This window comes from Neltuma alba, unplaced genomic scaffold (assembly GCF_004799145.2).
Source record: "Neltuma alba isolate B1F8T4 unplaced genomic scaffold, ASM479914v2 tig00002569_pilon, whole genome shotgun sequence".
Classification (NCBI taxonomy): Eukaryota; Viridiplantae; Streptophyta; class Magnoliopsida; order Fabales; family Fabaceae; genus Neltuma; species Neltuma alba.
This window is the reverse complement of record NW_021632921.1, coordinates 65534-92618: the sequence shown is the minus strand read 5'-3', so window position 1 is coordinate 92618 and position 27085 is coordinate 65534. Positions and strand designations below refer to the sequence as shown.

Genomic DNA, 27085 nt, shown 5'->3' with positions numbered 1-27085 from the left:
GGGAGGGGAGGGGAGGGGAGATTTCTTGTTTGGTTCACAAGGGGAAGGGAGGGGAGAGGATTATAAATTGACAAATATGCCCTTATTTTTATATTTAGACTTATTTATTCTTTTATTATAATATTTATATCAAAATTATTATTTCCTAATTTATCAATTTCAAAAAAACCAATTACCTCACTTATATGTGATAAAAAAAATTATAAAATAAAAGTATAATATATATGAGAAAAGTGAATGGGAGAAAAAAAGACAAGACGTTAACTATATAATAATACCCTCCACATATTAGGAAATAAAAAATATATATGATATTAACAGTGTCATTTTATAATTATAATATATATTAATATATATATAATTAATTAATATATTAACATATATGCATATTATATTTTTGTGTGTGTGTATATAACTGAGCGATTGCGAAAGGAAATGCGAAGGTAATCATGCGAAACCAAAAAAATAATAAGAGGGCACCACTGGAATATTCAAAAAATGGCATGGACATATTTGTTCAAATTCTCATAATATTTCTCTCCCCTCCAAAAACCTCCAATTTGGGAGGGGAGGAGGGGGAGGAGAGGGGAGCACAAAAAAACAAATTTTTTTAGCTCCCTCCCCTCCCCTCCTCCCAACCAAACACATCCTCCCATCCCCCTCCCCTCCCCTCCCCTCCCCTCCCCTCAAAAACACCCCAACCAAACAAAGCCTTAAAGATAAGCTCCTGATCATTACAAGAGAGATCTGAATATATCTTTTCGTCTTGTATTTCAGCACACCCAAGCTTGTACTCGCGCTCTTATGCTTCAGTCTCATCTAGTTGAATCTGATGATCTAATGTTTCAAGCTCATATGGTCTTAAGAATCCAAAGGGAAAAGTGATGATACTTCGAAATCTGTCTTGTGCTGTGTATTTGATCATTGTGCCTCATTGAATCCAAGAGTGAGTTGAGCGAGCTCAGCTCAATTATCGGGGATGTCTACTTTTCACATTTTGGGTGTTTCTAAAATGAAATAATAATACTAGAGGTGTTCATAAGTCAAGACGGGCCTAAAACAACCCTGTTCTAATAATTGGGATGAAGTGGCCTTTTCGTCTAGTGTCTTGTTTAATCCCAATGACATCTTGTCCAATTTAAGACAAGACATAACCAAGATGGGATAAAGAAGTCTTGAATAAATTTTAAAAAAAAAAAAAATTTCCAAAACCAAATGTACATCTAGTATAAAAATTCATGATAAAATTTACATTAAAAAATAGATAAAAAATGATCAAAAATCAGAAACAATAGAGAATTAGTGAAGAAAAATATTTCATTTTAAAAGACGAAAAAACATATAAACTCAAAATATCCATAAAAAACATTATATAATCTATACGAGAAAAACTTGTAAACAACATAACTAAAAAAATTATAATATTATAATAATGATAAGTAAAATAAATTTATAAAACTTTAAAAAAAGAGAGGGATAATATACCAGAATAGGATACTCCTATCTTGCATTCTGTCCCGTTCTGAAAGTTTTTGGGACTAAACTATCCCATCTCAAAATGATTGGATTAGGACGGGATATAATTGAACATTCTTATAAAATACTATTCTTAATTTTAATTATAAAATTTAGTTTGCAGTTTAAATTATATTATAAATTACATATATTATTAAAAAGAATAGTAACTAAAGAGGTGTATCTAAGACCTGGAACATCATCATGTGAATAATAGTTGTTAAGATCACATAAAAATAGTTGGAGACCAGGCTTGACATGACATTTTTTATTTTTCTCGTATTTGAGCCAATCTGTTGCGGAGTGCCACACGCAAGATTGATTAGCCGTAGAAAGATGGCCTTGTGGGTTAATGTTGTGGGGCCCATAAAGAAGCAATAAGTAAATCCAACCAATGAAAAGTCCAGTAACTTCATGAAGCAATAACAGCGAAAAAGTAGGAGAAAGTGTTTACGCAGAGAAGGAGGAGTCCAAGTCAAGATCGTCTTCTTATCCATTCTGGTGTTGGATCTCTCCTTTCTGTGCGCTGCGTGCGTCGTCATGCTTCGTCTGTTTCGCTTTCATCACTCCGTGTTTCTCGGTCGCTGCGGAATCTCCAAGAAGGTGCATGACTTTGAAAATTCGGACCATTTCTAAGGGTATTTTTGGTAATTCGAGACCTTGTTGTTCTGTTAATTAAGGGTGTTTATTACCATTGATTCGGTCAACCGTGTTGGTTGTTTCAGCAAGGCTTCAGGATGGCTGCTTCTCTCCCGGGTACGCCGAGCTTTCGTTTTCCTCTTTTGTTCCGTTTATAAAGGGTTAATCGTCTTCATACCTCATTCTAATTTTACCTCTAAAAATTGATTTTATTTTAAATTTGATTTAACTTTGGTCTTTAAAATTTTATCTTATTTTGATTTTAGCCCTTATTTTAGAGGAAAATACATTGTCTTAAGGACTAGAACTATTCATATAATCTAAAACGAAATCAAATTTCAAGAACAAAAATTAATATAATATTAAATTTTAGAGGTCAAAATTAAAATGACATTGGATTTCAAATTATAAATTATGTATGCTCTATTCATGTCTTTATAGTTTTTTTTCCCTCTTTTTTGTGAATAATTACAATTTTTTCAATTATAAATATTAATCTATATACTCATAATTTATTAATTAGGATTTACGTAGACACTAACGAAAGAATAAGTTACCACAAAATATAAAATGAAAATATTTTTTTAAATAAAATCATGGAATGAAACTTATTTATATTAACATTAAAATAAATTATTATACTCATAAGCATCTCTTTGTTTTTTTTTTTATCTAAATCATATGACATATAAATTCGGAAAAAATATAATATGTATGACCTTATAATTTCACTTCATTTTTAAAGGAGTCCTTTTTATTTATTATTTCTTTTGTTAGATTCTTATAATTTTTCTAATTATAATTATTGGTTACTATATTCATAATTTGTTAATTGGAAAGAGAAAAGCATTAATAGTTGATGTAGCTTTTGTTTAACACACGTTTTAATTAATTTTGGCACATGATCAAGCTATTATATTATTCACAAATTAGTTATTTTAATTCTTATATTAAAAATTAAAGCGAGTATATTTTTTCTTTCCAGACATATCAAGGACTTAAAAAGTATTCTTCCGGTTCTAAATATAAGACTTTTTTTATAGTGTAAATTATACTATAAAAGAGGTCTTGTATCGGAGGAATGAGTTATAGCATGAGCACCTGGTGAATAATATGATTTTAAATAATATCTTTTGGAAGTTCGCACTTTTTAAATTCTATACCTTTTGCGGCTTTTTTGGGTGGGAAAGAGCCTATCCTTGTTCCATGAAATTTTATAGTAGTTTCCCTCTTATTTAGAATTCCAACTCCTTTAAGTTATAAAACTCTCCAATTCTTCATTCCCTCTTCAGTCTAAACCTCTCATACATTCACTCTCTTTTATGTTTTTTTTATTTTTGTAGATTCTATGGGAATTGATTCAAAAATGTGTTCCGTGTTCGCCTGATTTCTACCAAAATGTTATCGTAATGAGACATGGTCAACGGATGGATAACTTCGAACCTTTATGGGCCTCCAGGCCCTCCACTGCAACCGACCATGGGACCCACCCTTGTTTCGAGACGGCTGGGTTCGAGCGCTAGAAACGGGTCGGACCCTCAGGAAAACTCTCGGGTTTCCTATCAATCGGGTCTTTGTCTCCCCCTTCCTTCGCTGCGTTCAGACTGCTTCCGAAGTTGTTACTGCTCTCTGTGCTGTCCGTGACGACACCAGTACCCTCTCTAGCCATGCCATGCCCATTGATCCATCCAAAGTCAAGGTTCGATTTTTCCACCTTAAAGGACTGTATTTCATAAATATCATAAATTTGTTTGGAGTAATATTTGATCGAATTTGGGTTTTAATTGCTTTGGGGGGGGGGGAAGGAATTTTGGTTTCAACTCTCGTAATTTCAAATAGCTGGTTTTGACCCATGTGTTTAAAAATGGAGTCAAAGTCAAGACTCATTACAAGTATAGAATTAAACATAAGACTCGAAAATTATGAAACTATAGCAGCAAAACCAAGCTTTAAAATGATAGAGACTGAAACCAAAATTCAATAAACTATAAGTACTAGCAATGATGCCAAGTCAATTTGTTTCATATCAACATTATATTTGGGTCAAACGAAATCTCGAAGGTATAATCGCCCCCCCCCCCAAAAAAAAAAAAAAGGTTTGGTTTCCTAACTTTGAATTACCAAGAAAGATGTCTGTATATTATGGAGACTTGGAGAGTTTTAGCTTAGATTTATGTAGGTAAAAATTGTGATTGATTGTGATGGATCTCACATGCACCAAATTGTGCAGGTATCGGTTGAATATGGACTGTGTGAGATGATGAACAGTACAGGAATCAGACCTGGGGTGGCTCCAAAAGATGGAAATTTTAGTATGGATATATCGAAGTGTGAAGCCTTGCTCCCTGCAGGAACAGTGGATGATAAAGCAGAAAGATTGTATCAAGAGGTACAGAGCAATAGTTATCTCTTTTTTCTGTCGACAATATCAAAGGCAACTATAGCCATAACCGAGATATTCTTAACCTGGCCAGATAACCCGGCATTACATGAGGTTGGTTGGCATTTATTTATTTGATTATTTGAATGCGTAACAAATGTCAGTGTTTTAACTAGCTTGTCTTCTCATGGCCCAACAAAAAAAAAACCTTCTTTTCTGAGTTCTGAGTCTATCTCTGTGTTTTTAATATTTCCAATGTCTACTTGTTATTGAATAACAAATTATGTTTATCACACAGCACACCAATGCTGAAGACTTGTCCAAGTCAAGCATTATCGGCAACTTGTGTTTGGAAGAAGTGTCAGGATCTACGAAGGTGCAATGAAATTGAAGTTGTGGACAAATAATTAAAAGACAATGTTAAAGAAACAACTATTGATATTCTACAGTCAACTTGAACATATATAGTAACGGCGGCTTGTCTTCAATATGTGCCAGCCCTATGGAACCTTTTTCCTTCTTGTCCAATAAATTATACTTTAGAGAAGGAGATTGGGGGGAAGGACCTAGTAAGCAAATTAATTGGAAAATTTTGACTTAGATTTCAAGACATGGAAGAAGTGCAAAATCATGGAAGGTACAATGTAGATTATAGATGATAAATTGTAGATTCTGAACTAGGTCATTTTTTCTCAATTAATTAACTACTACATATGAAAAAATTACATAGAATATTTTATTTCAAAATTTATCTATTTAAATTCATTTTAATAACAACTTTTTTTTCAAAAGTTTATTGCTTTTACACATACTACAAATATAAATAACAATTTATTACCTCGTATTTAAACTTTGTAATTTGTGTAAATTAACGTTTAAGATAACGTAAAATTTTTACTGAGTTGCATGCTAGTCATTTTATAATTTGTGTTAATTGAATTTGCAGTTTTTTTAATATTCCTCTACGTACCTTTTCCACTGTAGATCCTATATCCACCACCAACTTTTTTATTGGGTTCCGCACTCACTCACTTCACCGAAACCTAACATGTTTCCTTTGTTATAAACAATTATGATTAAAAAAAAAAAAAAGAAGCCATTGTATCCCGTGGAACTACAATAGCCAGGCCCACGCAAATTACAAAATGTCCTGAGATGAAATGAGATTATGTATACCAAAAAAAAAAAAGAGATTATGACCATTTTTTATTTTTATTAATAAAAGTTCCTTCTTCTCACCCCATTTTTCCAATTTCTCAATATATTCAAAAAGCATATCAAGAGTCTATGCATGGCCTTCGCAACTTCGCATGATTATCAATTATGTATAATCTGTTAATAGTTTTTGGCCGCCTATGTATAATCTGTTAATAATTATAATAGTTTATATTAATCTATAAAATAATTGGTTAATTAAATTTTCGTAACACTATATAAAAATAATAAAAAGGGAAGTACTAAAATAATCAAATGATATATGAGAAATTTCGGTCAACTTTCCCTCAATAGGCATGTCGGCCACGTAACTCATCTCACACACGTCGTTTTCAGTTTTCTCAAATCAGTGGGTGCCGAGTGCCGACTATACATACATATATATATATATGGGAAAATCCTAAAAAAGGTCTTTGGAATATGGAAAATGCCAGATTGGGCCCTTAAATTTCGAAAATGACAGAATGGGTCATTGACCCAATCTGTCATTTGTGAAATTCAGGCGAATTGACAATTTTGCCCTCATTTATTCATTCACTACAATGATTCAAGGAATCACTATAAGAGTTTAGGTGTTACCTAGATTCGTATAGCGAATAACTATTCACTTTTTCATAGTCAGGTGTCTTGTTATTAACTACAACTAATGTTGTAATCACTAGAACAATGTAAGTATTACCTAGATTTGTGTAAAGAATAACTACTCATTTTTTCATAGTCAAGTATCTTATTATTGTCAGGTACCTTATTATTAACTACAACGAATCTTGTAATCACTAGAACAGTATAAGCGTTACCTAGATTTGTTTAGAGAATAACTACTCACTTTTGCTCAGGGGTAAAAATGTCAATTCGCCTGAATTTCACAAATGACAGATTGGGTCAATGACCCATTCTGTCATTTTCGAAATTTAAGGGTCCAATCTGGGATTTGGTATATTCCAAGGGCTTTTTCTGGGATTTTTCCTATATATATATATATATATATATATGAAATTTTCCAAGACGTGTTTGTATCTTTTAATTGACTTGTTGACTTGAGTAATATAAGAAGCAAGCCGAAGATGCCTTTGTATCAACAACGTACTAGCAGCCCAAAATCGCATCCTAAAGCTTCTTCTTCTCCTCCCTTGTGTTAGTCTCTTATGGTTTTGAAAAGTTTAGATAAGTTAGATGTAACATCCCGAATTTTCTGACTCAGGATGAGTAGAAAAGAGAAAGTTCATTAAAATTATTTAATAGCTCAATCACAATTGGGGAAAATTATGGAATATTGATTTTTCAAGGTTTAGAAATATTTTGGAAAAGTTCATTCCCCAAAAACTGGTTTAGATGATTTTAAAGCTATTTTCATAGAAAAATGGGTTATTTTCTTAGGAAAATTATTTTATGGGTCAAAGAAGCTAATGGATAAGAAAAATCCATTTATGATATTTTGGTTTAATTTCTGGATATATCTTATATTTCAGAAAAATAGGAGAAGGAATAAGATTGGAGGAATAATTATTTAGGAGGGCAAAATGACTCAGCAACCATGTAGTACACGTGCTGCCTTCTTTGTTTGCCACCTGATTCACTCCCTCAATTATCAGCTGGTCATCCACGTGTTCTGTCTCTTTAACCTCCAGACCGATCCTACCCTCCTTTTTCATCTCATTCTGTTCTGCAACGTAGAGGGAGAGAACGAGAGAGAGAACGCAGAAGAAGCTACCAGCGAGAAGGTGATCGGAGGTGATTCTATTGCATGCAAACCGATTAATTGATCAAGGTGAGTCTCTTAAGCACACTTCCATCGTTATTTTCTGCTTTGGGAGGCTGAATATGAAGTTGATGATGGGTTTGAGTTCGGGTTAGAGAGAGGAAGTGGAGAGTTGGGGTATCAAGTTGCAGAAATTGTATCCAAGGACTAGAATGGAGTGTATAGCTGTTATTTTAAGGTCTTCATGTCTTCTGTACGCCTCTGTTATGTGACTCCAAAACTGCGGCTGAGTTTATGAAGCCACGGGTGTCGGGTTTACTGTTAAAAAGCAAGAGAAGTATGTTTTCTTGGATGTATGTTCCTCTCTGTGCCTCTGTCTTGTGTTTCCGAAACAGGTGCTAATAACCCATGAAGACAGTATCCGGTTCTGCATGTTGAAGTTGAATCACCGAATGGTTGCTCTGTTTTGACTTCGCCGAAACAGAGTTTTATGATCACGCATGTGTTTAGTTGTGGTTGTGGGTTGGATATTGCTATTAAAAAATATATATATATTTTTGATTCTGCAATGTGCTGTCCGGAGGGGGGTTTACTCGAAATGTCTTGAGTATATAAATGTTAGTTGATGTTTGGAAGCGAAGGGAACCGTCAATGAAACGGGAATGGTTAAATCCTATTATATTTATATAATATATATTTTGAGTGCTTGGTTCAGTCTTTGTGTACGAATGGAGAAGTTATATGCATATATACAAATACATATGTAATAAAGTATGTTGCTGTGGCGTGATGGGATAAAGTATGTCTGGAGAAGTAGTAAGACTTATTGTTTGAGGTTGTAAATGAGGAATAAAAAAATTAGATTGATCAAAGTGTGTTGCTGTGGCGTGATGGGATAAATTACGTGGGGAATGTCTTTGGATCTGGAACCAAAAAGATTTCCTGATTTGTCATTCTGTGAGGCGTGATATATTGAGAGGGAAGGAGATACTTGTTTTAAGATGAAGATATAATAAGATGGTTAAGGTTGAATAGATTAACGAATGGAACTCTTTTTAGTTGAATAAAAATGTATCTGGGGACTTAAAAATGTTGATTTAAAGTTGAAGGAGAGACTCAAATAATTTGAATTATTTAAGAGGTTAAGAGATTCAAGTGGATGGTATAGTTAGAGAGTGAAATTAAATAGAACTTGAGGTTATAGGTGATTAAATAATTATGAGGATGCTAAAACGGTAATTGTTTGGGTTGAGATAAGGAAGGAAACTCTCCAAAGAGAAAAGTTTAAATAAGAAAAATTGTCCAGGATGACCAACTATTAAGTAAGGGTAGAGATTGAAAGAGATTGGGATTTAAAGAGAGTTATTTAATTTATAAATTATGTTGGATCAAGTATTAACCAACCCTTACTAATATAATAGGTTTTGATATCTGCTCAAGCCCACCAAGAAGCAGAAAGAAAGGAGAACGGTAAGGTTTGATTTGGAGGGAGGCCGTCCAGGTAGTAGTTCTTTCCTCCCTTACACTTGTGTATGATTGCTGCATGTCTGTTTGTGCCATATTGCTATTCAAAAAGCATGAGAACATGTAATCCTTAATTTCTTGCATGGATTATTTAGCCGTGATCACGTGCAGCTGATAGACATGGGGCAGTGATTGCCAATTATTTGCGCTTTACTTATTCAGCTTGTCTAACAGACATGGGGCAGTGATTGCCAATTATATGCGCGGCAGTGATTGCCAATTATTTGCGCATTATTTATTCAGCTTGTCTATCTGTCATTGCGCATAAATGCTTAATTGCATTAGCTTGCAAGGTTTTGTTCCATATGGCTTGTTTTGCATGTTTTATGTTATCTGCACATTTGTTTGATGGAAATTACTACTACGGGGATTCTTCGGAATCTCACCCCCCAATTTATGATGAACAGTGAAGGCTAGTAGCTAGAAGGACAAGGAGGTTATTTAAGAAGAAGATGGGCTAGTTGAAGATCAGAGATACCTGTTATAATTCGGTAAATTTTATAGCAAAATATTTGGACAAGTAACTTTACTTGCTTTATGGAAATATTATCTTGTATCCTCTAGAAGAAAGAGGTGAGCATTGCCAGGTGCACGTATATGCTGTCAACCAAGAGCGTTGCTTTATTTTTAATATAATATTATAAGATTGTATAGTATGAAATTATTTTAGATGATAATAGATTAAGTTGAAAGCAGGGTTGATATTGGATCACTCATCAGTTATCTGAAGCTTTGAAATATTTGATCAACGGATTCTAATGTTAAAGGAAAAAAAAAATTCCCTGTCTTTTCCCAGGACGGAAACCTGGCGTTAGTGATTCACAGACGTTAAAATGATCCTATTAGTATATAAAAGTGAGGTGTTGCATTAGATTTCAAGAACTTATCAGATAAAGGTGCACCAGCAAAATCCTTGACAACAAGATTTGAACTTACAATCTTGTGAATTATAAGCCAAATTCTTACCTATTAGATTGATATTTTTTGGCAGCCTCGCATTAATTTGTCACAACTATCCATTCCTTGATGACAATCATTATTTCAATCGCTCTGCTTTCTTTCGTTTCTCATTTCATCATTCTCACTACTGCACAGCAAAACTTTCTACATCATTTGTGTTTCAATAGTGCTGGTAACTACACAAACACAAGTTCCTACGACACAAACCTTAAAACCCTTCTTTCTAATCTCACTTCCGACCCAAAAATTGATTATGGCTACTACACTTCCTCTGAAGGCCAAAACCCTAATAGGGTCAACGCCCTTGGACTGTGTAGAGCAGATGTTAAGCCAGATTCTTGTCGTAGTTGCCTCAACAATGCCACAATCCTTCTACGAAAGCTATGCCCAAATCAGAAAGAAGGATATGGATTCAATGATGGGTGCATTTTACGATACGCTAATCGTTCCATGTCTGGGATAAACCAAGACCCTAATTATTTATACTACATGTGTAACGGAAATAATGCAACAGACGACAAGTACAGTGAAGTTCTTGATGGTCTAATGCGAAGGCTGAGAAGTAAAGCCGCTGCCGGCGATACTCGTCGTAAGTTTGCCGCTGGTACGGCGGCAGCTTTGTTTCAAACTGTGTATGGTCTTGCTCAGTGCATTCCTGATTTGTCTGAGCAAGATTGCGGCGACTGCTTGGAGAAGGCGATTGCGAGCATTCCCAGGGTTTGTAACAACAAGATTGGTGGGAGGATTATCAAACTGAGTTGCAATGTTAGATATGAGAATTTTCGATTCTATGATGTTGCGGTTGTCGATTCATTATCTTCATCTCCTCCAGCTGCTTCACCATCCAACACGTCTTCCCCACAAGGTACTGTTGATCTTTATATGATAGATACTTCCATGTGTATTTTAAAAATATTCTATTTGATCACCATGCCAATCTATATACTACCTCCGATCCTTAATATAAGACCCTGTTTGACTTTTATTTTGGTCCTAAATATAAAACCCAAATCCACTTTGTCTCTCATATTTATGTTTTTTTTCCAAGATAGTCCTTCTAATAATTGTAGTTCTAACCAATATAGTTTATTAGTAAGGATATTTTAGGAAAGGCAATACCTATTTATTATAAATAACTAACTTAACTTCTTTCCTTAATCTCCTCAAATTAGTCAACTGGGTCTTATAATTAGGACCGGAGGTAGTATGTTCATTTAATGCTAAATAATAACAAAGGGAGAAATCAACCAACAAGTTGGCTAAGATGGTAAGTGCTTCCATAAGAAGAAGAACACAAGTTTGAATACAGGGAAACACACTTATTAGAAGAACTTTAACCTTAACGCTCCCAACAGATATTAGTTTCAAAGTCTAAAATAACTTGAGAATATTTTGAGTTATACAAGGGGGAAAAAAAGACAAAGGGAGAAATCATACACAAGGACAACTTATATATAAGAATTCCAAAATGATCACTGGAAATAGCTTAATTCCTTTCAATTATTTTGGGACTATGCTATAACTTCTTTTTTCTTAAATGACTTAATTGCCTTCTACGAAATTTTTGTGAAATTGGCTATTACTATCTTAGTTGTAGTTGTTATTCGATAAATTAAACTTTTTACTTATTAAACTTGTTGTCATTCCATTTTTTTTCCTTTTTCAAATTTCAAATTAAGGATATTTAAGTAATTTTACTATAAAATTTAATCCAGGACAACTCCTTAGGGACGTTACTGTAAGTAATTAGATATTTTAAGGCCCAGAATTGTTATTTACAGATCTGTGAGATATTTTTGTATCTTTTTCCCAATAGATAAGACTTATAACCCATAGTCCATACATCAGTTTATATATCTTCTAATTAAATAATAAACTGATCATTTTATGAGTTATAAATAGTGTAGTTAATTTTCCCTATCAATTGTGTGAGTATACATATATATGCGACCTCAACTTCAGAGTGAAAAGACAATTATTTATATAAGTTATTACCTAACTATCACATGCTAAATAGCACTCATTTATAAATATATATATATATATATATATATCATATCTAAACTCTTGCCATCAGGCAATTATTATTTATGTTAAATTTGTAAAGTGTGCTCACATGGTAAATAGTACCTCATCCCATGTTGATTAACGTAACACTGTATAGTTTAATACTATGCTTAATTAGGAATCCAATGTTAGTTAATTAACTTGAATAATCAACAAACGTGATTTATTTCCCAAATTCGCATAAGTTTTTTTTTCCCTCTTTCTTTTTATGTCATGGCAGGAACTTCTGCTTCACCTAAAGCTTTGTCTTCCCCAGAAAGTACTTACTCCTCTTTCTAAATTAATAAAGAAATTTCCTTTTTTTTTTTTCAAGGCAAAGAAGCAATTAAAGCAATTACTCTTCCGTCCTCTATATGTATGAGAAATTTATTTAGAAATGACATATATTATAAGAGTAACTAATATCCTGTTTAACATTTTTAGTATTATTTTTTTGTTTTTCCCAAATTAATTATTCGTTAGTCTCACTTTATTGATTATACACATATTACCTTTAATCAATATTAACCTAATTTTTATCTATGTAATTCAGTTATTACTATCTTATACAAAGAAGGAGTATTAAATAGTATGAATTTTGTTTTTGCAATTTTCTCTCTGTATCTTGTCAATAAATATGTTAATTGGCTTCTGATCTTTCTTTTGTTTTTTTTTTTTGGGGGTAAGGAAATGGCAACAGTACATCAAGAACAGTCATAATCGTGGCTGTGTCTATTGGTGCTTTTATCGCGATTCTTGTATTGATTTGCATCTATTTTATGGTTCGGAGATCGAAGAAAACAATTGAAAGTAAGCCAAAATAATGTTTTCTTTGAACATTGTTAATTTTAATGGGGGTTGCTTGGATCAAAACTATGGTTTTAAAAATACTTTTACGTTATACGAAATAAATATGTAAAAAAGTTTATCTCGATTTGTGAAAAAGTACTTTTAAATAGGACTTTTAAAAATCACTTTTTTTTTTATCATGATAATGGATAAAGAAGTTCAGGTACATCTTTTGTTTGACTTTTTTCTTAGCTGATCAACCTGAAGCAAAGGATGATGATGATGAAATTAAACCAATTGAGTCACTGCAATTTAATTTCAACACCATAAGACTCGCCACAGATAACTTCTCTATTGCCAATAAGCTTGGACAAGGAGGGTTTGGATCAGTATATAAGGTAAACAACATTAAATTGTCATGTGTGTGTGAGTGTGCGTGTAGTCTGGTATTGATTAAATAATTGCACGCCCCAACTCTAATAAATAATGCAGGGCAAGCTTCCAAATGGGCAAGACATTGCTGTTAAAAGGTTGTCCATGGATTCCGGCCAAGGAGATTTAGAATTTAAAAATGAAGTGCTTTTGGTGGCTAAACTCCAACATCGCAATTTAGTGAGATTATTGGGCTTCTCCTTGGAAAAGAAAGAAAGGCTATTGGTATATGAGTTTCTTCCCAATAGAAGCCTTGATTACTTATTGTTTGGTAAGTTATAGGGATGTTTTTGTCTTAATTTGATGCATGGTGCTTCTATTCTTTCGTTTATATTGGAGGAAAATCAAAATGCATATTGTAGACGTAGTTTCAATGGATCATAGCCTTAAATAGATATGAAAATATTGCAGATATGAATGAGAGTGTTCATTTGAATTGGGTTATGCGCCACAAAATCATAGGAGGCATTGCTCGTGGCCTTCTTTACCTTCATGAAGATTCAAGATTACGTATTATTCATCGAGATCTCAAAGCAAGTAATATTCTTTTAGATGAAGAGTTAAATCCCAAAATATCAGATTTTGGTATGGCAAGACTATTTGTTGTTGACCAAACTCAAAGCAATACCAGCAGAATTGTTGGAACTTAGTAAGTATATCGCTAGCCTTATTATCAATCAAAAATCACAATACTTATTCACAACTAACACATCTAACTAAGCTCATTATTATCTTGACATTTAGTGGATATATGGCACCAGAATATGCAATGCATGGACAATTCTCCATCAAATCAGATGTTTTCAGTTTTGGCATATTGGTTCTAGAGATTGTAAGTGGCAAAAAGAACAACAGTGTCTTTGATGAAGAGAACGCCCATGATCTATTAAGCTATGTAAGCCCCTTTCCTCTTTTCACTCATGCATACATGTATTTGTCATCTTTCAATACATACACATAAAATTAAGATTGTAGCTAGGGTAGAAGAAAGTCAAAGAGAACACTCAATGAAATTATTAAGCAGGATTTTTCATTTAGTAACCTAACCAAATATTTGATTGTTAATAGAGTTCAAGGCTTAATACAATCCATGTAGCCGACCCCATTTAGTAGGATAAGATTTTGTTGTTGTGGTTGTTCTATGTATCATGACTAGCTCACATGTAATTGTAAAAGTAGCTTGGGATTAATGTTTATCATTGATGATAAACTTTTTGTAGGCATGGAAAAATTGGAGAGACGGGACGGCTTTCAATTTAGCAGATCCTATATTAAACAATGGTTCAAAAAATGAAATAATGAGATGCATCCATATTGGGTTATTATGTGTTCAAGAAAATGTGGCTAATAGGCCAACCATGGCTTCAGTTGTAGTTATGCTGAATAGCTACTCTTCCTCTCTTCCCTTTCCTTCAAAGCCTCCACTTTTAATAAACACCAGAGGTTCATCAGAGATACATTTAAGGGAGTACAGTTCAGAAGCAACAAGATCAAATGAAGGAGGAAATAACTCTATTCAACAATCAGTAAATGAAGCATCAATTACTGAACTATATCCACGTTAGATTTTTGTCTTGCAGTTGAAATTCATAAGCACTAATGGGGGCCTAATACGTGCTTGCCTTGAGCATTATGTGGATATTTGGTAAGTTTTGAATCAAAGTGTAATTTTGCAAAACTATTGGGTAAAAGCTGCAATTATTGAAAATTCCCCTTGTTTTTTTATAGCCGTGGTTTAATTTTAATTAGATGATAATTTCTTAGCCATTGATCCTATTTTTGAATAAATATATTTCTTTATTTTCTTTTTACATTAAAGAGTTTTGATGATTTGGGTCAAGAGAGATTATAAATGTCAAGGCGTATGCACATTATTTGAATTTAAAATAGAGATAATTGCATATTGCCCGCTTAATTAATAAAGTTATGGATAAAGTTTTTAGACTAATTTTTGTTTTATGTTTTTTTTTTTGCCATCTTGGATTAATATTTGTTGGCCTAATAAATATATTTTTATCATGCAAACAAATTAATCAAGTTATTTGGTGATCTAATTCTTAATGTATTATTTATCCAGAGCAAAATGTTAGAATGATATGATTATACAACTTCTATAAATGACTTTACTACTCAACAAACATTTATAAGCTAACAATTTCACTACTCAACAAAATAAGAAAAATGATACTCCTCCGGTCCTTAATATAAGACCCAATTCTTGAGTTGGTTTTGGTCCTAAATATAAGACCCATTTATCATATTTATCAATTTTCTCTAAATTACCCCTATAGATACTCCCTCAACCATAATCAAATAGAAGAGGGAGGGGAGGTATTAAAAAAGATGATTACGGTGTTTTAGGAAAAATGTGTCACTTTTCTTATAATTAATTAACTTACCTAACTTCCTTAATCTAATCAAATTAGTTAAATGGGTCTTACATTAAGGACCAAAGGAGTATAAAAATTTATAAATTATATAATTATTAGGTTCCTCTAACAATTTCACCTAAGGTGGCAGAGTCACTACCCACGATCTTGATTTTTGGAGACAGTTTTTTCGCTTCAATAAAATTTACTAGCAATCTAAATAAATATGGAAATGACAATAAAAAATATTCGACAAAAGCAATAAAAGTTTGTTTCTACTATTTCTTTCCCCACAACAATTTTTCTGATTTTGGATTGACCAAGAACCAAATTTAATATTCCAATACGAAACAATAAGCTAGAATCAATAACTGGAAAACAAAACCAAAATATTAAAAAAAATTATCATTTTTCAATCCCACCAAAATTTTTCCACTTGAGTGCCATTTGACAGAGTATTTTTGCAGAGGAACCAAATTCTTCACTCAGTGCATTAGCAGTAGCATCATTTAAATCCTTCATTCTTGCACGAATCTCTTTACCTTCTTCACCTTCCATCAAACTCTCTATCAATTTTGCAATTTCTTCCCTTTTCACCATGCCATTTTCGTTAACCTGTGGCCTTAATGCCACCTTCAGGCCATTGGTTACTAAAACAGCATTCATTCTCTGCTCTCCAAACAATGGAAAAGCTATCAATGGCACTCCCTTCTGTATGCTCTCAAGAATGGAATTCCAACCATAATGACTCAAAAACCCACCAATTGCTTTGTGGCTAAGTATTTGAATTTGAGGTGCCCATGAAGGAATGACCAAACCTTTGCCTTTGATTCTCTCCAAAAACCCTTCTGGTAAGAAATCTAAAGGATTCCTGTTTTCAAAACCAAGATAAGTGGCACTAGCAATTTTACTTGGGGCTCTCACAACCCATAAGAACTTCTTACTACTTAGTTCCAACCCGAAAGCAAGTTCATTAAGTTGATCTTGAGACACTGTCCCTCCGCTCCCAAATGAAACATATAGAACTGATCTGGCATTTTGATTGTTCAACCATTTTAAACAATCCGATCCGTTAATATCTTGCTCACTACATAACCCACTTTGTAATATGGGTCCTACGGGGTAAATCTTGGGCTTTCCTTTGAACTCTTCTTGTAAGGCTTTAATTGTCTCAGTTTCCAATTCTGAGAAACTATTAACAAGAACTCCATCAGCATGACTGATTCTTCTGCAACGCTCAAGAAATTGCTCGTAAACTATGTTGCTTCGATCTTGAAGAGAGTCTATGAGATCTCTTCCCTGTATTGGCACACAGCCTGGCATCTCTATGGGATCTTGTAGGTCTCTGAACTCCACAGAGATTGTCTTCTCCAACATTGGTGCACGCAAGTAAAGAGATGAAGCCATGGCAGAAAAGGGGCAGTATACATAAGATAATATATTGAGTTCGGAAGCAATTTCTAGTGCTTCCAAGGCAAAAGGATCAGCAACCAAAGCTGAAAGGCCGTCTCTTGAGCTCAAGGATTCCAATTCGTGACGAATATATGGCAGTGAGAGAGTCACTACACGTTGAATTTGGACTGCAATATGAACTGGCTGATCGTTTTGGTGAGCAATAATGTCTTTTTCATGAACTGGTGGGAGAAAAATGGAATGTATATTTGAAGGAAGAGTTTGAAGGTAGGCTATGGAGGAAGAGGAAGGAGACCCAAGTGTGGGAATGATGCAATTAACATGAAAATCTGGGAATAGCTGAACAAGTCGCTTGGAGAACTCAATAATTGGGACAAGATGGGTGAGTCCTGCACTGGGAATAACGGCTATGTGAGTTTTTTTCTCCATGGAACTTAGCTCTCAGCAATTGGCTTTTCTTCTAAGTTATCGATTGTTTTGGTGGGCAACAAAGTTTGTTAATCTATTTAGTATGTGAAAAAACATGCTATGGGGAAAATGAATGGTTCGCCTGCAAATTCTTTGAATCTTCCTGAATTGTCATTCGGTTGCATACGAGTCAAAATGAAAGTTCTTTTCTTTCATATTCTTCTCTCCACTTTCTTCCCTCTCATTCTTCGATCTTAGTTGAAATTGGAGTCATAAATTTCGGCGGCCATCATGTTCATCAAACATAATAATTCATTAATTTACATGGAACTCAAAGTAACGTTTTATGACGGTATAACTCAAAATTCAAATTTCAAAGGTTGCTATTACTTGGATAAACAAGCAAAAGGAAATTAATGTTTGACATGTATGTCACTTATATGCTTGTTTGCATATCGAATGTGTTTTGATATTATACTACTACTTCCTATCTTTGATGTGAAAGCCAGTTAGAATTTGGATTTGATCATAAATATAAAACCTTGCCTACTTTATCTTCCAAATTTATAATTTATTATCTAAAATATCCATATTGATTATACATGTTAAAGGTTTCCTATTTAAGAGTAGTTATAGTTATGCTTTCATAGAATTAATTTTTTTTCTCTATGTCTAAATATATGTTTTAAAAGATAGGGGGTCGATAGGGATTTTCTCAAAAATCCTAGCTTGAACTTTGATCACCATTATATATTTACAATATTTCACAAACTAAATATCATTTTGACATGAACTTATTTCATTTAACGGTGGATTTATCTATTCCAAAACAAATCATTCCTTATGAAAAATTTTCAAATGAAAAGGCTTTAATTATTTGAAATTTAATAGTAAAATAATATGGATTTTACATTACGACATTTTGACACGATTTGATTATATATACGACAAACACATTACAACAAGTTAATATAATTTTTGGCCGATCAAGTTTGCTCTTATTTTGATTTTGATATCTAAAGTTTTAAATCCTAAGTTTTCATCCCTCAAGTTTCTTTTCATTTAAAACATCAGTCTCTATAATTTAATAAAAATTCAGACTATTTTGTCTTTTAAGAGACTAAAACTTATGGTTTGAACCTTAAGGAACTAAATTAAAAGTGAGAACAAACTTGAGAAACCAAATACTCCTCCGGTCTTTAATATAAGACCTATTTAACTAATTTAATTAAATTAAGGAAGTTATATAAGTTAATTAAATATAAGAAATATAACATGTTTTTCCTAAAACACCGTAATCATCTTTCTTAATATCCTTTCTTCCTCTTCTACTTAATTATGGTTAAGGGAATGTCCATAGGGATAATTTAGGAAAAACTGATAAATATGAGAAATAATTCTTATATTTAGTACCAAAACCAACTCAATAATTACGCTATATATTAAGGACCGGAGGAGTATTATATTAACCCTATTACACCAATAATAATAACTTTGGTAATATAAAACTTGTTTTATTGACAAACTAGACACTTATCACGTACAATTCTATCATCAGCAGATCATTTGTCGAATTCCGAGTTGGAACGTTGAATAATGTATGCCCAATTAACTAAATAGAGCAGCTGACTGATAAGAATTGCAAACGGGTCGATTATTGTGTGGAAAACATTGTCTGGTTGTTCCATCTGCTACTAATCAACTATTGGCCTTTAAATAGTCAATTGTGACGCCCACAGCAGTTGCCCGTTTGCGTCCAACAACCGCTAGTGCGGCATAAAGGCTTTTTCACACTAGCTGAATCGAATTTGGGAGTCAACTGCCCCATCTCTGCTGCTCTTTTTATTACCCTTCAATTTTCTTGTACTTTCCAAATATGTTTTTTTGCTTCTTTTTATGATTAAATTCTGCATAAAATGAATGAAATTTTAATATCTTATGGACAAAAAATGTACTATTTTCAATTTTTTATGATTTTTCAAAGAAAAGGTACTCTACAATTTGTTTAGTTTCTTTTTAATTTATATGCAAATTTCTTGAAAAATCATTAAAAAAAATTGAAAACAGCACTATCTTTTACTCATGAGATATGAAAATTTCACTCATTTTATGTAAAAATCTAGTGATAAAAGAAATAAGAGAAGAAAAACATTTGGGAAGTGGGAAAAATTGAGGTGTATTAAAGGTTTCTTGTAAAATATGCTAATAGTCTATAAATGAATCGTTTAAGAATTGGTGCAATAACCTGTGTTAGGAAATTATAATTTTCCTATGAGATCATCGAAAACAGAACACTTTTTTTCCTTTTTGAAAAAATACGTATTAGGCAAAAGAATATACACACACTATACTTGTGGAGAGAGTTCCAATGTGAGAGTAGATTTTGTTCTCTAGCCTCCCATACGCCAATATACACACTCCACGTGACTACAGGGAAAACTAAGAATGTTCAAAGTAGGCCTATCGTGATTCCGACCATATTGGGACAGGTCTCAAAATTTTTTGAAACGGGACAAATCAAAATTAGACCAAAAATAGGATTGAGATGGGATGGGGTAGTAGTATTTTTCTTTTTTTTATCATATTATAATTGTTGGATACTTAAATACTAATTTTCCCCAAATGCAAAACTTTTTGTATTGGAAGATGTATAATTCATGTCGTCATCTTCTTCAAAGCGTAGTCCAGAGAAGCAGCTTAGAAAATTTTAATTTTTTGCTATAATGCAGCTTATTAAGCTGGTGGTAAAGGCAGGAAGAAATATTTTATTCAGACATATGTTTGAAAAGAAGGGTTACTATAAATTTTAATCACTCAAATTTATTTTTATTTTGGTTTTGGTCTCTCAAATTTCAAACCATAGGTTTTGGTACCTCAAAAGGCAAAATGGTCCAAATTTTTATTAGATTATAAAAGCCAATGTTATAAATAAAAATAAACTTGAAGGACCAAAACTTATGGTTTGAAATTTGATGGGCTAAAATCAAAATGAAGACAAATTTAAGGGACAAAAATTTGCATTAACCCAAATAAATTCTAGAATTATTATGCTACTAATTATCATTATTTTTTTTTTGGTACATCAGAAAACAACCTAAAGAAAACTCCTTGGGATTAAAACCCAAACAATCCTTTTTCACTAAAATTCTCATATCACTCGGACAGATATCAAAATAGAAGGAAACAGAGATCCCCTGTTTGGCTAGAGCATCAGCAACTTCATTAGCCTGCCTTCCAATAGAGCACAGCTTGATCTTCCACTTGTACTTCAGCAAACTATGAATCTGCATCAACAAAAGGCTACAGCAGTAGGTGGGATCATTCTCAGCTAGATAATCAGTCAAAGCCTTTGCATCAGATTCAAGTATAACCTTCTTGAATCCAAAATCCCAAGCTAACTTCAAGCCCTTAAATATGGCCCAAGCTTCAGCCTCAAGGACACACTGCATGAACCAATCTGAAAAGAGAAACCAACAATCCAATTCCCACAACGGTCTCTAATAACACCTCCACAACCAGCTTTCTTGGAGGATTTTGAAACAGCACAGTCAACATTTAATTTGAACCATCCTTGAGGTAGAGGAGACCAAGAAACAGAGCAAGCCGTAGACTCCTTCACAGCATGTTTTATTGGTTCAGTCACAACTGTAAAATTCTGCCAGCTATGATTGATCACAGCAGGAGAATCTATAGGATTTACAAAATTAGCATTAAAAGTTGCTTTATTCCTCCAAAGCCAAAGCTTCCATAATGAAAATCCCCGGCCCAAATTCCAATCATCATTCCCATCAAGACCCATGTTTACCTGAAGATTAGGGCATTAATCCACTCTCTCAAAGATGTCGGGAAAAAAAATCTATTCACATATTTATGATCCACAAGAGAGTTCCCCACAGATTTTGCATAGTCACAGTCCCTAAGAACAGGTAAAATGCTTTCCACATCATTGAGGCATTAAGAGCACAAAGTAGAACATTGGACCATCTACTACTCCAAAGATTTGCAGGAAGTCTACCATGAAGGACTCTCCAAATGAACACCCGAACCCTTTCAGCACCTCTCCATTTCCAAATAAGTCTATAAATCGAGCTATAGAGAGTAGTAGGATTCTCCTCGATAAGAAAATAAGCACTCTTTATACCGAATATACCAGCCTTTGAAGCTTTCTAAAACATCCTCCCCAGCAGAATCAAAAGGGGGCATAACACTGGTAAGGCTAGCAAAAACGTTTGACCTGAACCACATGAAGCAACTTTGAAAAATCCCACGTACCATTACCAACCCAATCAGCCACAACGCTATTTTGTTCTTCAGATAGATCCCTTAAGCAAAGAAACAAAAAAGATACTTTTAAAAGGGTCAAGCCCAAAAAATTTAAAACAAAAAAGATCCATTGAACAGCCCACCTGCAAGTAGAGCCGGGAAAACGGGCCGAGCCCGTCGGGCCGGCCCTTTTAGACCCTGAAATTATGACGGTCGGGCTTGATATTTTTCTCTTAAAATGAGAAATAAGCCCTGGAGGGCCGAGGGCTTAAAAGGGCCGACCCTGGAGGGCCGCGGGCCGGCCCTTTTAAGCCCTTTTATAATTTTTTTAATTTTTTAATTTTTTATATAATATTAATGTTATTAATTTCTTACATTGTTAATAATATTTCAAATATTTAGTTATTATTATCATTTTAAAATTAAATTTAGTTTTAGACAATAATTTATCCAATTAAATTTTTAAAAAATGGATTAATTTGGACTTTAATAATGATTTGATTTATATTATATGCGTTGATATTTTTAAACTATATATATATTTGATAATAGAATATTTTTATACTTATATAACTTGTGATTCTATAATTTGAATTAGAAATTCATGAGTTTCAACAACAGTATTTCTCACATTAAAGTAAAATAATAGTTAGATTGCAAAATTTAAAAATAAAATTCTTATAAAGAAGAAAAATTGATATTTTTGTTACGAAAGAAAAGCATACTTATGAAGAAAAATAATTAATTATAGTGATGATGAAGTTTCAAAAGATTAATGATAGTGTTTATTTATTGCACAATTGCATTATAGATAAAACTTTTAGATGTTGTTATCTTGTTAATGAATGTTTTAGATGTTCTTAGATGTTGATGAATATTTATATATGATAATATTTTATATTTGTTACTTAATTTTATTCATATTTATGTCTTTTATTAATAATTTCATTGTTTTATTTTTATATTTTTATAAAAAATATGATAAATATAAAAAATATTATTTTTTCTTAAACGGGCCAAAAGCCCGTGGGCCGGCCCTGGCCCTGTAGTTTAAGGGCCGGGCCTAGCAAATTGGGGTATTTTTAAAATTTCAACCCTGGAGGGCCGGCCCTTTTAAGCCCGCCAGCCCTGAAGGGCTGGCCCTGATTCCCGGCTCTACCTGCAAGGCAAAAAATGTTAAAAAAAACAAAAGAAAAATACAGGACAGGACGGGACATTAGACAGATTTCGTGTCCCATCCTTATTTATCGGGATGGGCTTGTCCCCATCCTGTTTCATGAGCAGCCCTAAGTAAAATTGATCCCACCAAGATTGTAATGAGTGTAAGTTTAAAGGGAGAGCTCTCAATCTGAAAAGACTAATCTATTATAAGAGAGAGTGTATTAAACTTATAAACCCTAGAACACTTATAAGACTCCCTAGCGTAGGACTCATAACAATGCACTCCCCCGAAGGCCGAAGTTCCCGGGTGCTCAACTCTACGGCATTTCACTCTGTTTCCTATTGGTCAAAACCCTCTGCAGGTGGCTCTCTTTGATTGGTTGAGTCTTAATGAAATCACCAATGTGATAAGTATAAGATCGAAAGGAAAGTCTTATCCTAAAAGACTAACATATTAGGAAGGAAAATCTCTTAAACTTATAAACTTCACGATACTTGTGGGACTCATAATAAAGATTTCAAATAAGTAGAGGGGGAAAGTACAAGACTTTTACGTAAAGATTTAAAATAAGAAGAGAGGAAAAGTACAAGACTTTTGCGTCATACATTTTTTTCCACGCTTATTTGCGCTTCAAACTTAGATGGGCTTGGGTTTTAATTTACCAAGGGTGAACTAGGCGTAAACCAACAACTTATGCTACAAAAAGAAAAAAGGGAATTAGTTTATGTCTGTTCACCATTTAAATCAAATTCACACGATTTTAAGGAAAAAGAAAGAGAAGGGAACAAAACAAAATACGGAAAATGATTTATATAACAAAAGCTGTGGTTTTTCCTCGTGCTTGATGCCAACAACACAGCAATCTAAATCAGCAACCATATCCATATACGGTTCAAACCTAGCCACACAACTTCCACAAGCAAAATAGTCACAATAATATCCTTTAGAGCTATAAAATAATTCCAAAGCCATAACATAAACTTCAAGTGAGTGAGAGAAAATGATGAATCCAAAGCTATCTGCAAATATTATCCTCTCATTTTTCCTTATCTTCTTCCATTGTGTTGCGGGTTACAATCTCGCGTGCCCTCCAAACACTTCTTGTTCTTCTTCGTCTTCTTCTTCTGCATCGAAGGCTGCAGAGAAATGCCCCATGGATACACTTAAGTTTGGGGTCTGTGGAAGCTGGTTGGGGTTAGTGACTGAGGTTATTGGGAGCAAACCAAGTGAGAAATGCTGCACTGTTGTGAAGGGCCTTGCAGATCTTGAAGCTGCACTGTGTCTGTGCACAGCCATTAAAGCCAATGTGCTGGGAAATAATCTCAAAGTTCCTGTTGCTCTTAGTTTGGTTGTTAATTCTTGTGGGAAGAAAGTTCCTGACGGATTTGTTTGTGCTTAATTAGAATTAAATGTTCTTGAGTGTATTTAATTGGATTAGATAATTGTAAAATTGTACTGGAGTAGAGAGTTGGTGACGCTTGTTTATATTTCATTTGAATTACTTTAGGGTGTTCCAAACTCTTATTTAGTTACTTTAAAATTTAACTGAACTCAGTTTGGAAAAACAAATTATTTGAAATTGATCTTCCTATATGTTTAGTAGTTTTATGTAGAATTATTGCAAGGCGTAGCAACCTGACTAATATTGTAGTGCCCTTTTTGTATGACACTTTCTTTCCTTCATTACGGAACGAGAGTGTCACTCTTGTTCAGCAATCAAAAATCATGTCTTTTTTTTAAAATTTTTATAAATCAATGGAGTCCTTTAATTACAAAAGTTATAAATAACCAATGAAATGGACGTAACGTATCACTAAACAAAAGTTGCAAAATTGGTAGCATTGTTAATTACTCCTCCGGTCCTTATTATAAGACCCAATTTGACTTTTTATTTGGTCCTAATTATAAGACCCAATCCATTTTGTCTCTTATATTTATGCATTTTTTTCCAAGATAATCCTTCTAATAATGATAGTTTTAGCCAATATACTTAATTAGCAAGGATATTTTAGGAATGACAACACTTATTTATTATAAATAACCAACTTAACTTACTTCATTAATCTCCTCAAATAAATCAATTGGGTCTTATAATTAGGACCGGAGGAGTATTAAATAAGATTTGTTCGTAGTTAATAAAATATAGAAATAGCTAAACAAAAGTTTAAAAGAGAGGCATTGTTATTGTTAATTATTAATAAAATTTGTTAATAGCTAATAAAATATAAGTGAATAGCTAAACAAAAAGTTATAAATGACTTGTAGTCAAAGTGAAGTAGTTAGCATATAGTCATCATATATAATATACATGTGCGCGCGCGCATGTGTATTATTTTGCAATACTTTGATAGTAAATCAAAATCCCATGGTCTTGAGAACTTTCTTTTTTCTTTAAAAAAAAAAAAAAGAAGTATTTTTTCTTGAATTTTAAAATCCCATTTTGAGATTTCACACCTAAGAGGAATTATTGAATTTCAGTGTATCAATTTGGCATTCCATAATTTCAAGGTTTGTTTTTTTCATGTCATTTTTCCTAATAAAAAGTAATAATAATATAAAATTTATAAATATCCACTTAAATGTCTTCTAATTTTGGGTTTTGGACTAAACCATTGGTTTTTCTGTTTTATACATAGACAATCCAGTTCGAGATACTATCGAATACTAAATATGAGTACTAAATAGAAGGGAGCAAAACTGAACCGTAACTGAAAATCGAACCAGAATAAATTCAATTTCAGTTTTGTGATTCGATTATTTCAATTTTTGATTACCTATTCAGTTTTTATTTTTTAACAATTCGGTTTTTAGTGTCTAGTTCAGTTATTAAAAAAATTCGGTTAAAACCAAAAACCGAAACAAATGTATAATATATTTATATTTAATAAATATTATTATAATAAATACATATGGGTGTAAGTGAGCTCTTTAAATATATTTATATTTAATAAATATGGTTATAATAAATATTATTATAATAAATCATATGAAATAATGAAATATAATTAATTAATGGTTGTAATTGTGTTTTATTATATTTTTTAATTTAAAATCATTTTGACATTTATATATTCGGTTAACAGAATAACCAAACCAAAATATTTTGGTTAATTCAGTTTCAATTAATTTGGTTAATAGGTTTCAATTTAGTATTTAAAATTAATTCTATTTGATTATTTAGTTAATTCAATTATCATCCAAAACTAAACTGAAAAATCAAATACTCACTTCTAACGTCATACACTGAACCATTGGTATTTTAAACCTCCCTTTTTAACTGTATCTGAGCCCAAGCTAATCCAAATCAAAGCCAACCCACTACTGTGCAAGAATTGGATTCTCTCCACTATCCTTTCCATCCTCTTCCCCTCCACTATCCTCCTTTTCTCTTCACAACCATTAGATCAAAACTCCAATAATCCAGATTTAATATTTTATAACATTTTATAAAAATAAATATTATGATAAAAAATAAATAAATAAATTTAAACTGTTAAAATCTAATTTGAACAGTTCATAACTACAGGCTGTTATGATAGAGCAAATTTTTTTTCAATTCTTTTATTACAATTGTGAACTGTTCAGATCATATTTTAACAGTTTAAATTTATTTATTTATTTTTTTAATGACATTATTTTTATAAGATGTTAAATCTGGACCATTAGAATTTTGATCCAATGGTTGTGAAGAAAAAAAGAGGATAGTGGAGGGGAAGAGGATAGGAAGGGTAGTGGAGAGAATCCAAGTCCGAAACTGACTAGGATGGTTCTCCTATAGAAAGTTACTGCTCATGACCTACACATTATTAAATATACATAGGAAAATACTTCAGATAAAGTATGATTGTGTATTTATAGTTTTTTCACGTAGGTTATAATCTAAATTGTTAAAATTGTATTTAAAAGGCACAGATTTCTGTGCAAGTATTGAAGTCAGTTCCAGGTGTCCCTATAATGAAAGGAAACAAATATAGTTTATAGGGTAAATATGAGATATAATATTAAAAAATAAAGCAGAAATCAATAAGACAAGCGGAGGCATGGTCCCATTTTTAAATTAATTTTAAGATTAACTCCCTCGACACTGTCAGGAGAGGCGGCTGGTGGAATCAGGATGACGCAAGTTCAAACGCAAGGCTTCCATGAGTCTAGCTGGAGTCAATTGGAATTGGATTCTCTCCGACAGATGGCGGTGTGTAACATGGAATTAGATTCTCTCCACTAAGAATCCCAGTCCGGAGTCAATTGCAGATGGCGGCGCGTAACATGAA

General features: G+C 32.8%; 4 protein-coding genes and 1 long non-coding RNA gene across 7 annotated transcripts; 4 read left to right on the top strand and 1 right to left on the bottom strand.

The window, feature by feature from the left end:
* The first annotated feature begins 2002 nt into the window (after window positions 1-2002).
* Window positions 2003-3528, top strand: LOC114732696 (uncharacterized). Its single transcript, XR_003739020.1, has 3 exons — window positions 2003-2118; window positions 2241-2271; window positions 3498-3528. It is a non-coding gene; the product is annotated as an uncharacterized LOC114732696 (long non-coding RNA).
* Window positions 3529-3553: 25 nt separating this feature from the next.
* Window positions 3554-4919, top strand: LOC114732764 (uncharacterized). Its single transcript, XM_028920102.1, has 3 exons — window positions 3554-3853; window positions 4385-4648; window positions 4833-4919. The coding sequence occupies exons 1-3, from the start codon at window positions 3602-3604 to the stop codon at window positions 4917-4919; spliced, it is 603 nt and encodes a 200-aa protein (XP_028775935.1). The 5' UTR covers window positions 3554-3601.
* A 4931-nt stretch (window positions 4920-9850) lies between these two features.
* Window positions 9851-14926, top strand: LOC114732657 (cysteine-rich receptor-like protein kinase 10). 3 transcript variants are annotated; one of them, XM_028919985.1, is made up of 7 exons: window positions 9851-10797; window positions 12666-12788; window positions 13020-13165; window positions 13260-13470; window positions 13611-13848; window positions 13944-14094; window positions 14420-14926. In XM_028919985.1, exons 1-7 carry the CDS (start codon window positions 9999-10001, stop codon window positions 14762-14764), a joined length of 2013 nt encoding a protein of 670 aa, XP_028775818.1. In that variant the 5' UTR covers window positions 9851-9998; the 3' UTR covers window positions 14765-14926. The 3 variants fall into 3 exon arrangements, with proteins under 3 accessions (XP_028775818.1, XP_028775827.1, XP_028775834.1); XM_028920001.1 differs by lacking the exon at window positions 9851-10797 and adding an exon at window positions 11996-12258; XM_028919994.1 differs by lacking the exon at window positions 12666-12788.
* A 934-nt stretch (window positions 14927-15860) lies between these two features.
* On the bottom strand, window positions 15861-17426 carry LOC114732671 (hydroquinone glucosyltransferase-like). The gene has a single exon (XM_028920013.1). The coding sequence runs from the start codon at window positions 17408-17410 to the stop codon at window positions 15974-15976; it is 1437 nt and encodes a 478-aa protein (XP_028775846.1). The 5' UTR covers window positions 17411-17426; the 3' UTR covers window positions 15861-15973.
* A 6388-nt stretch (window positions 17427-23814) lies between these two features.
* Window positions 23815-24213, top strand: LOC114732745 (putative lipid-binding protein At4g00165). The gene has a single exon (XM_028920080.1). The coding sequence runs from the start codon at window positions 23815-23817 to the stop codon at window positions 24211-24213; it is 399 nt and encodes a 132-aa protein (XP_028775913.1).
* The last annotated feature ends 2872 nt before the right edge of the window (window positions 24214-27085 follow it).

Coding starts and splice junctions, on each gene's coding strand:
- LOC114732764 (XM_028920102.1), top strand. CDS start 3,602: ATGGGCCTCCAGGCCCTCCACTGCAACCGACCATGGGACCCACCCTTG. Junction 3,854..4,384: donor TTGATCCATCCAAAGTCAAG/GTTCGATTTTTC, acceptor CAAATTGTGCAG/GTATCGGTTGAATATGGACT. Junction 4,649..4,832: donor ATAACCCGGCATTACATGAG/GTTGGTTGGCAT, acceptor TTTATCACACAG/CACACCAATGCTGAAGACTT.
- LOC114732671 (XM_028920013.1), bottom strand. CDS start 17,410: ATGGAGAAAAAAACTCACATAGCCGTTATTCCCAGTGCAGGACTCACC.
- LOC114732745 (XM_028920080.1), top strand. CDS start 23,815: ATGATGAATCCAAAGCTATCTGCAAATATTATCCTCTCATTTTTCCTT.
- LOC114732657 (XM_028919985.1), top strand. CDS start 9,999: ATGACAATCATTATTTCAATCGCTCTGCTTTCTTTCGTTTCTCATTTC. Junction 13,471..13,610: donor CCTTGATTACTTATTGTTTG/GTAAGTTATAGG, acceptor AAAATATTGCAG/ATATGAATGAGAGTGTTCAT. Junction 13,849..13,943: donor AGCAGAATTGTTGGAACTTA/GTAAGTATATCG, acceptor CTTGACATTTAG/TGGATATATGGCACCAGAAT.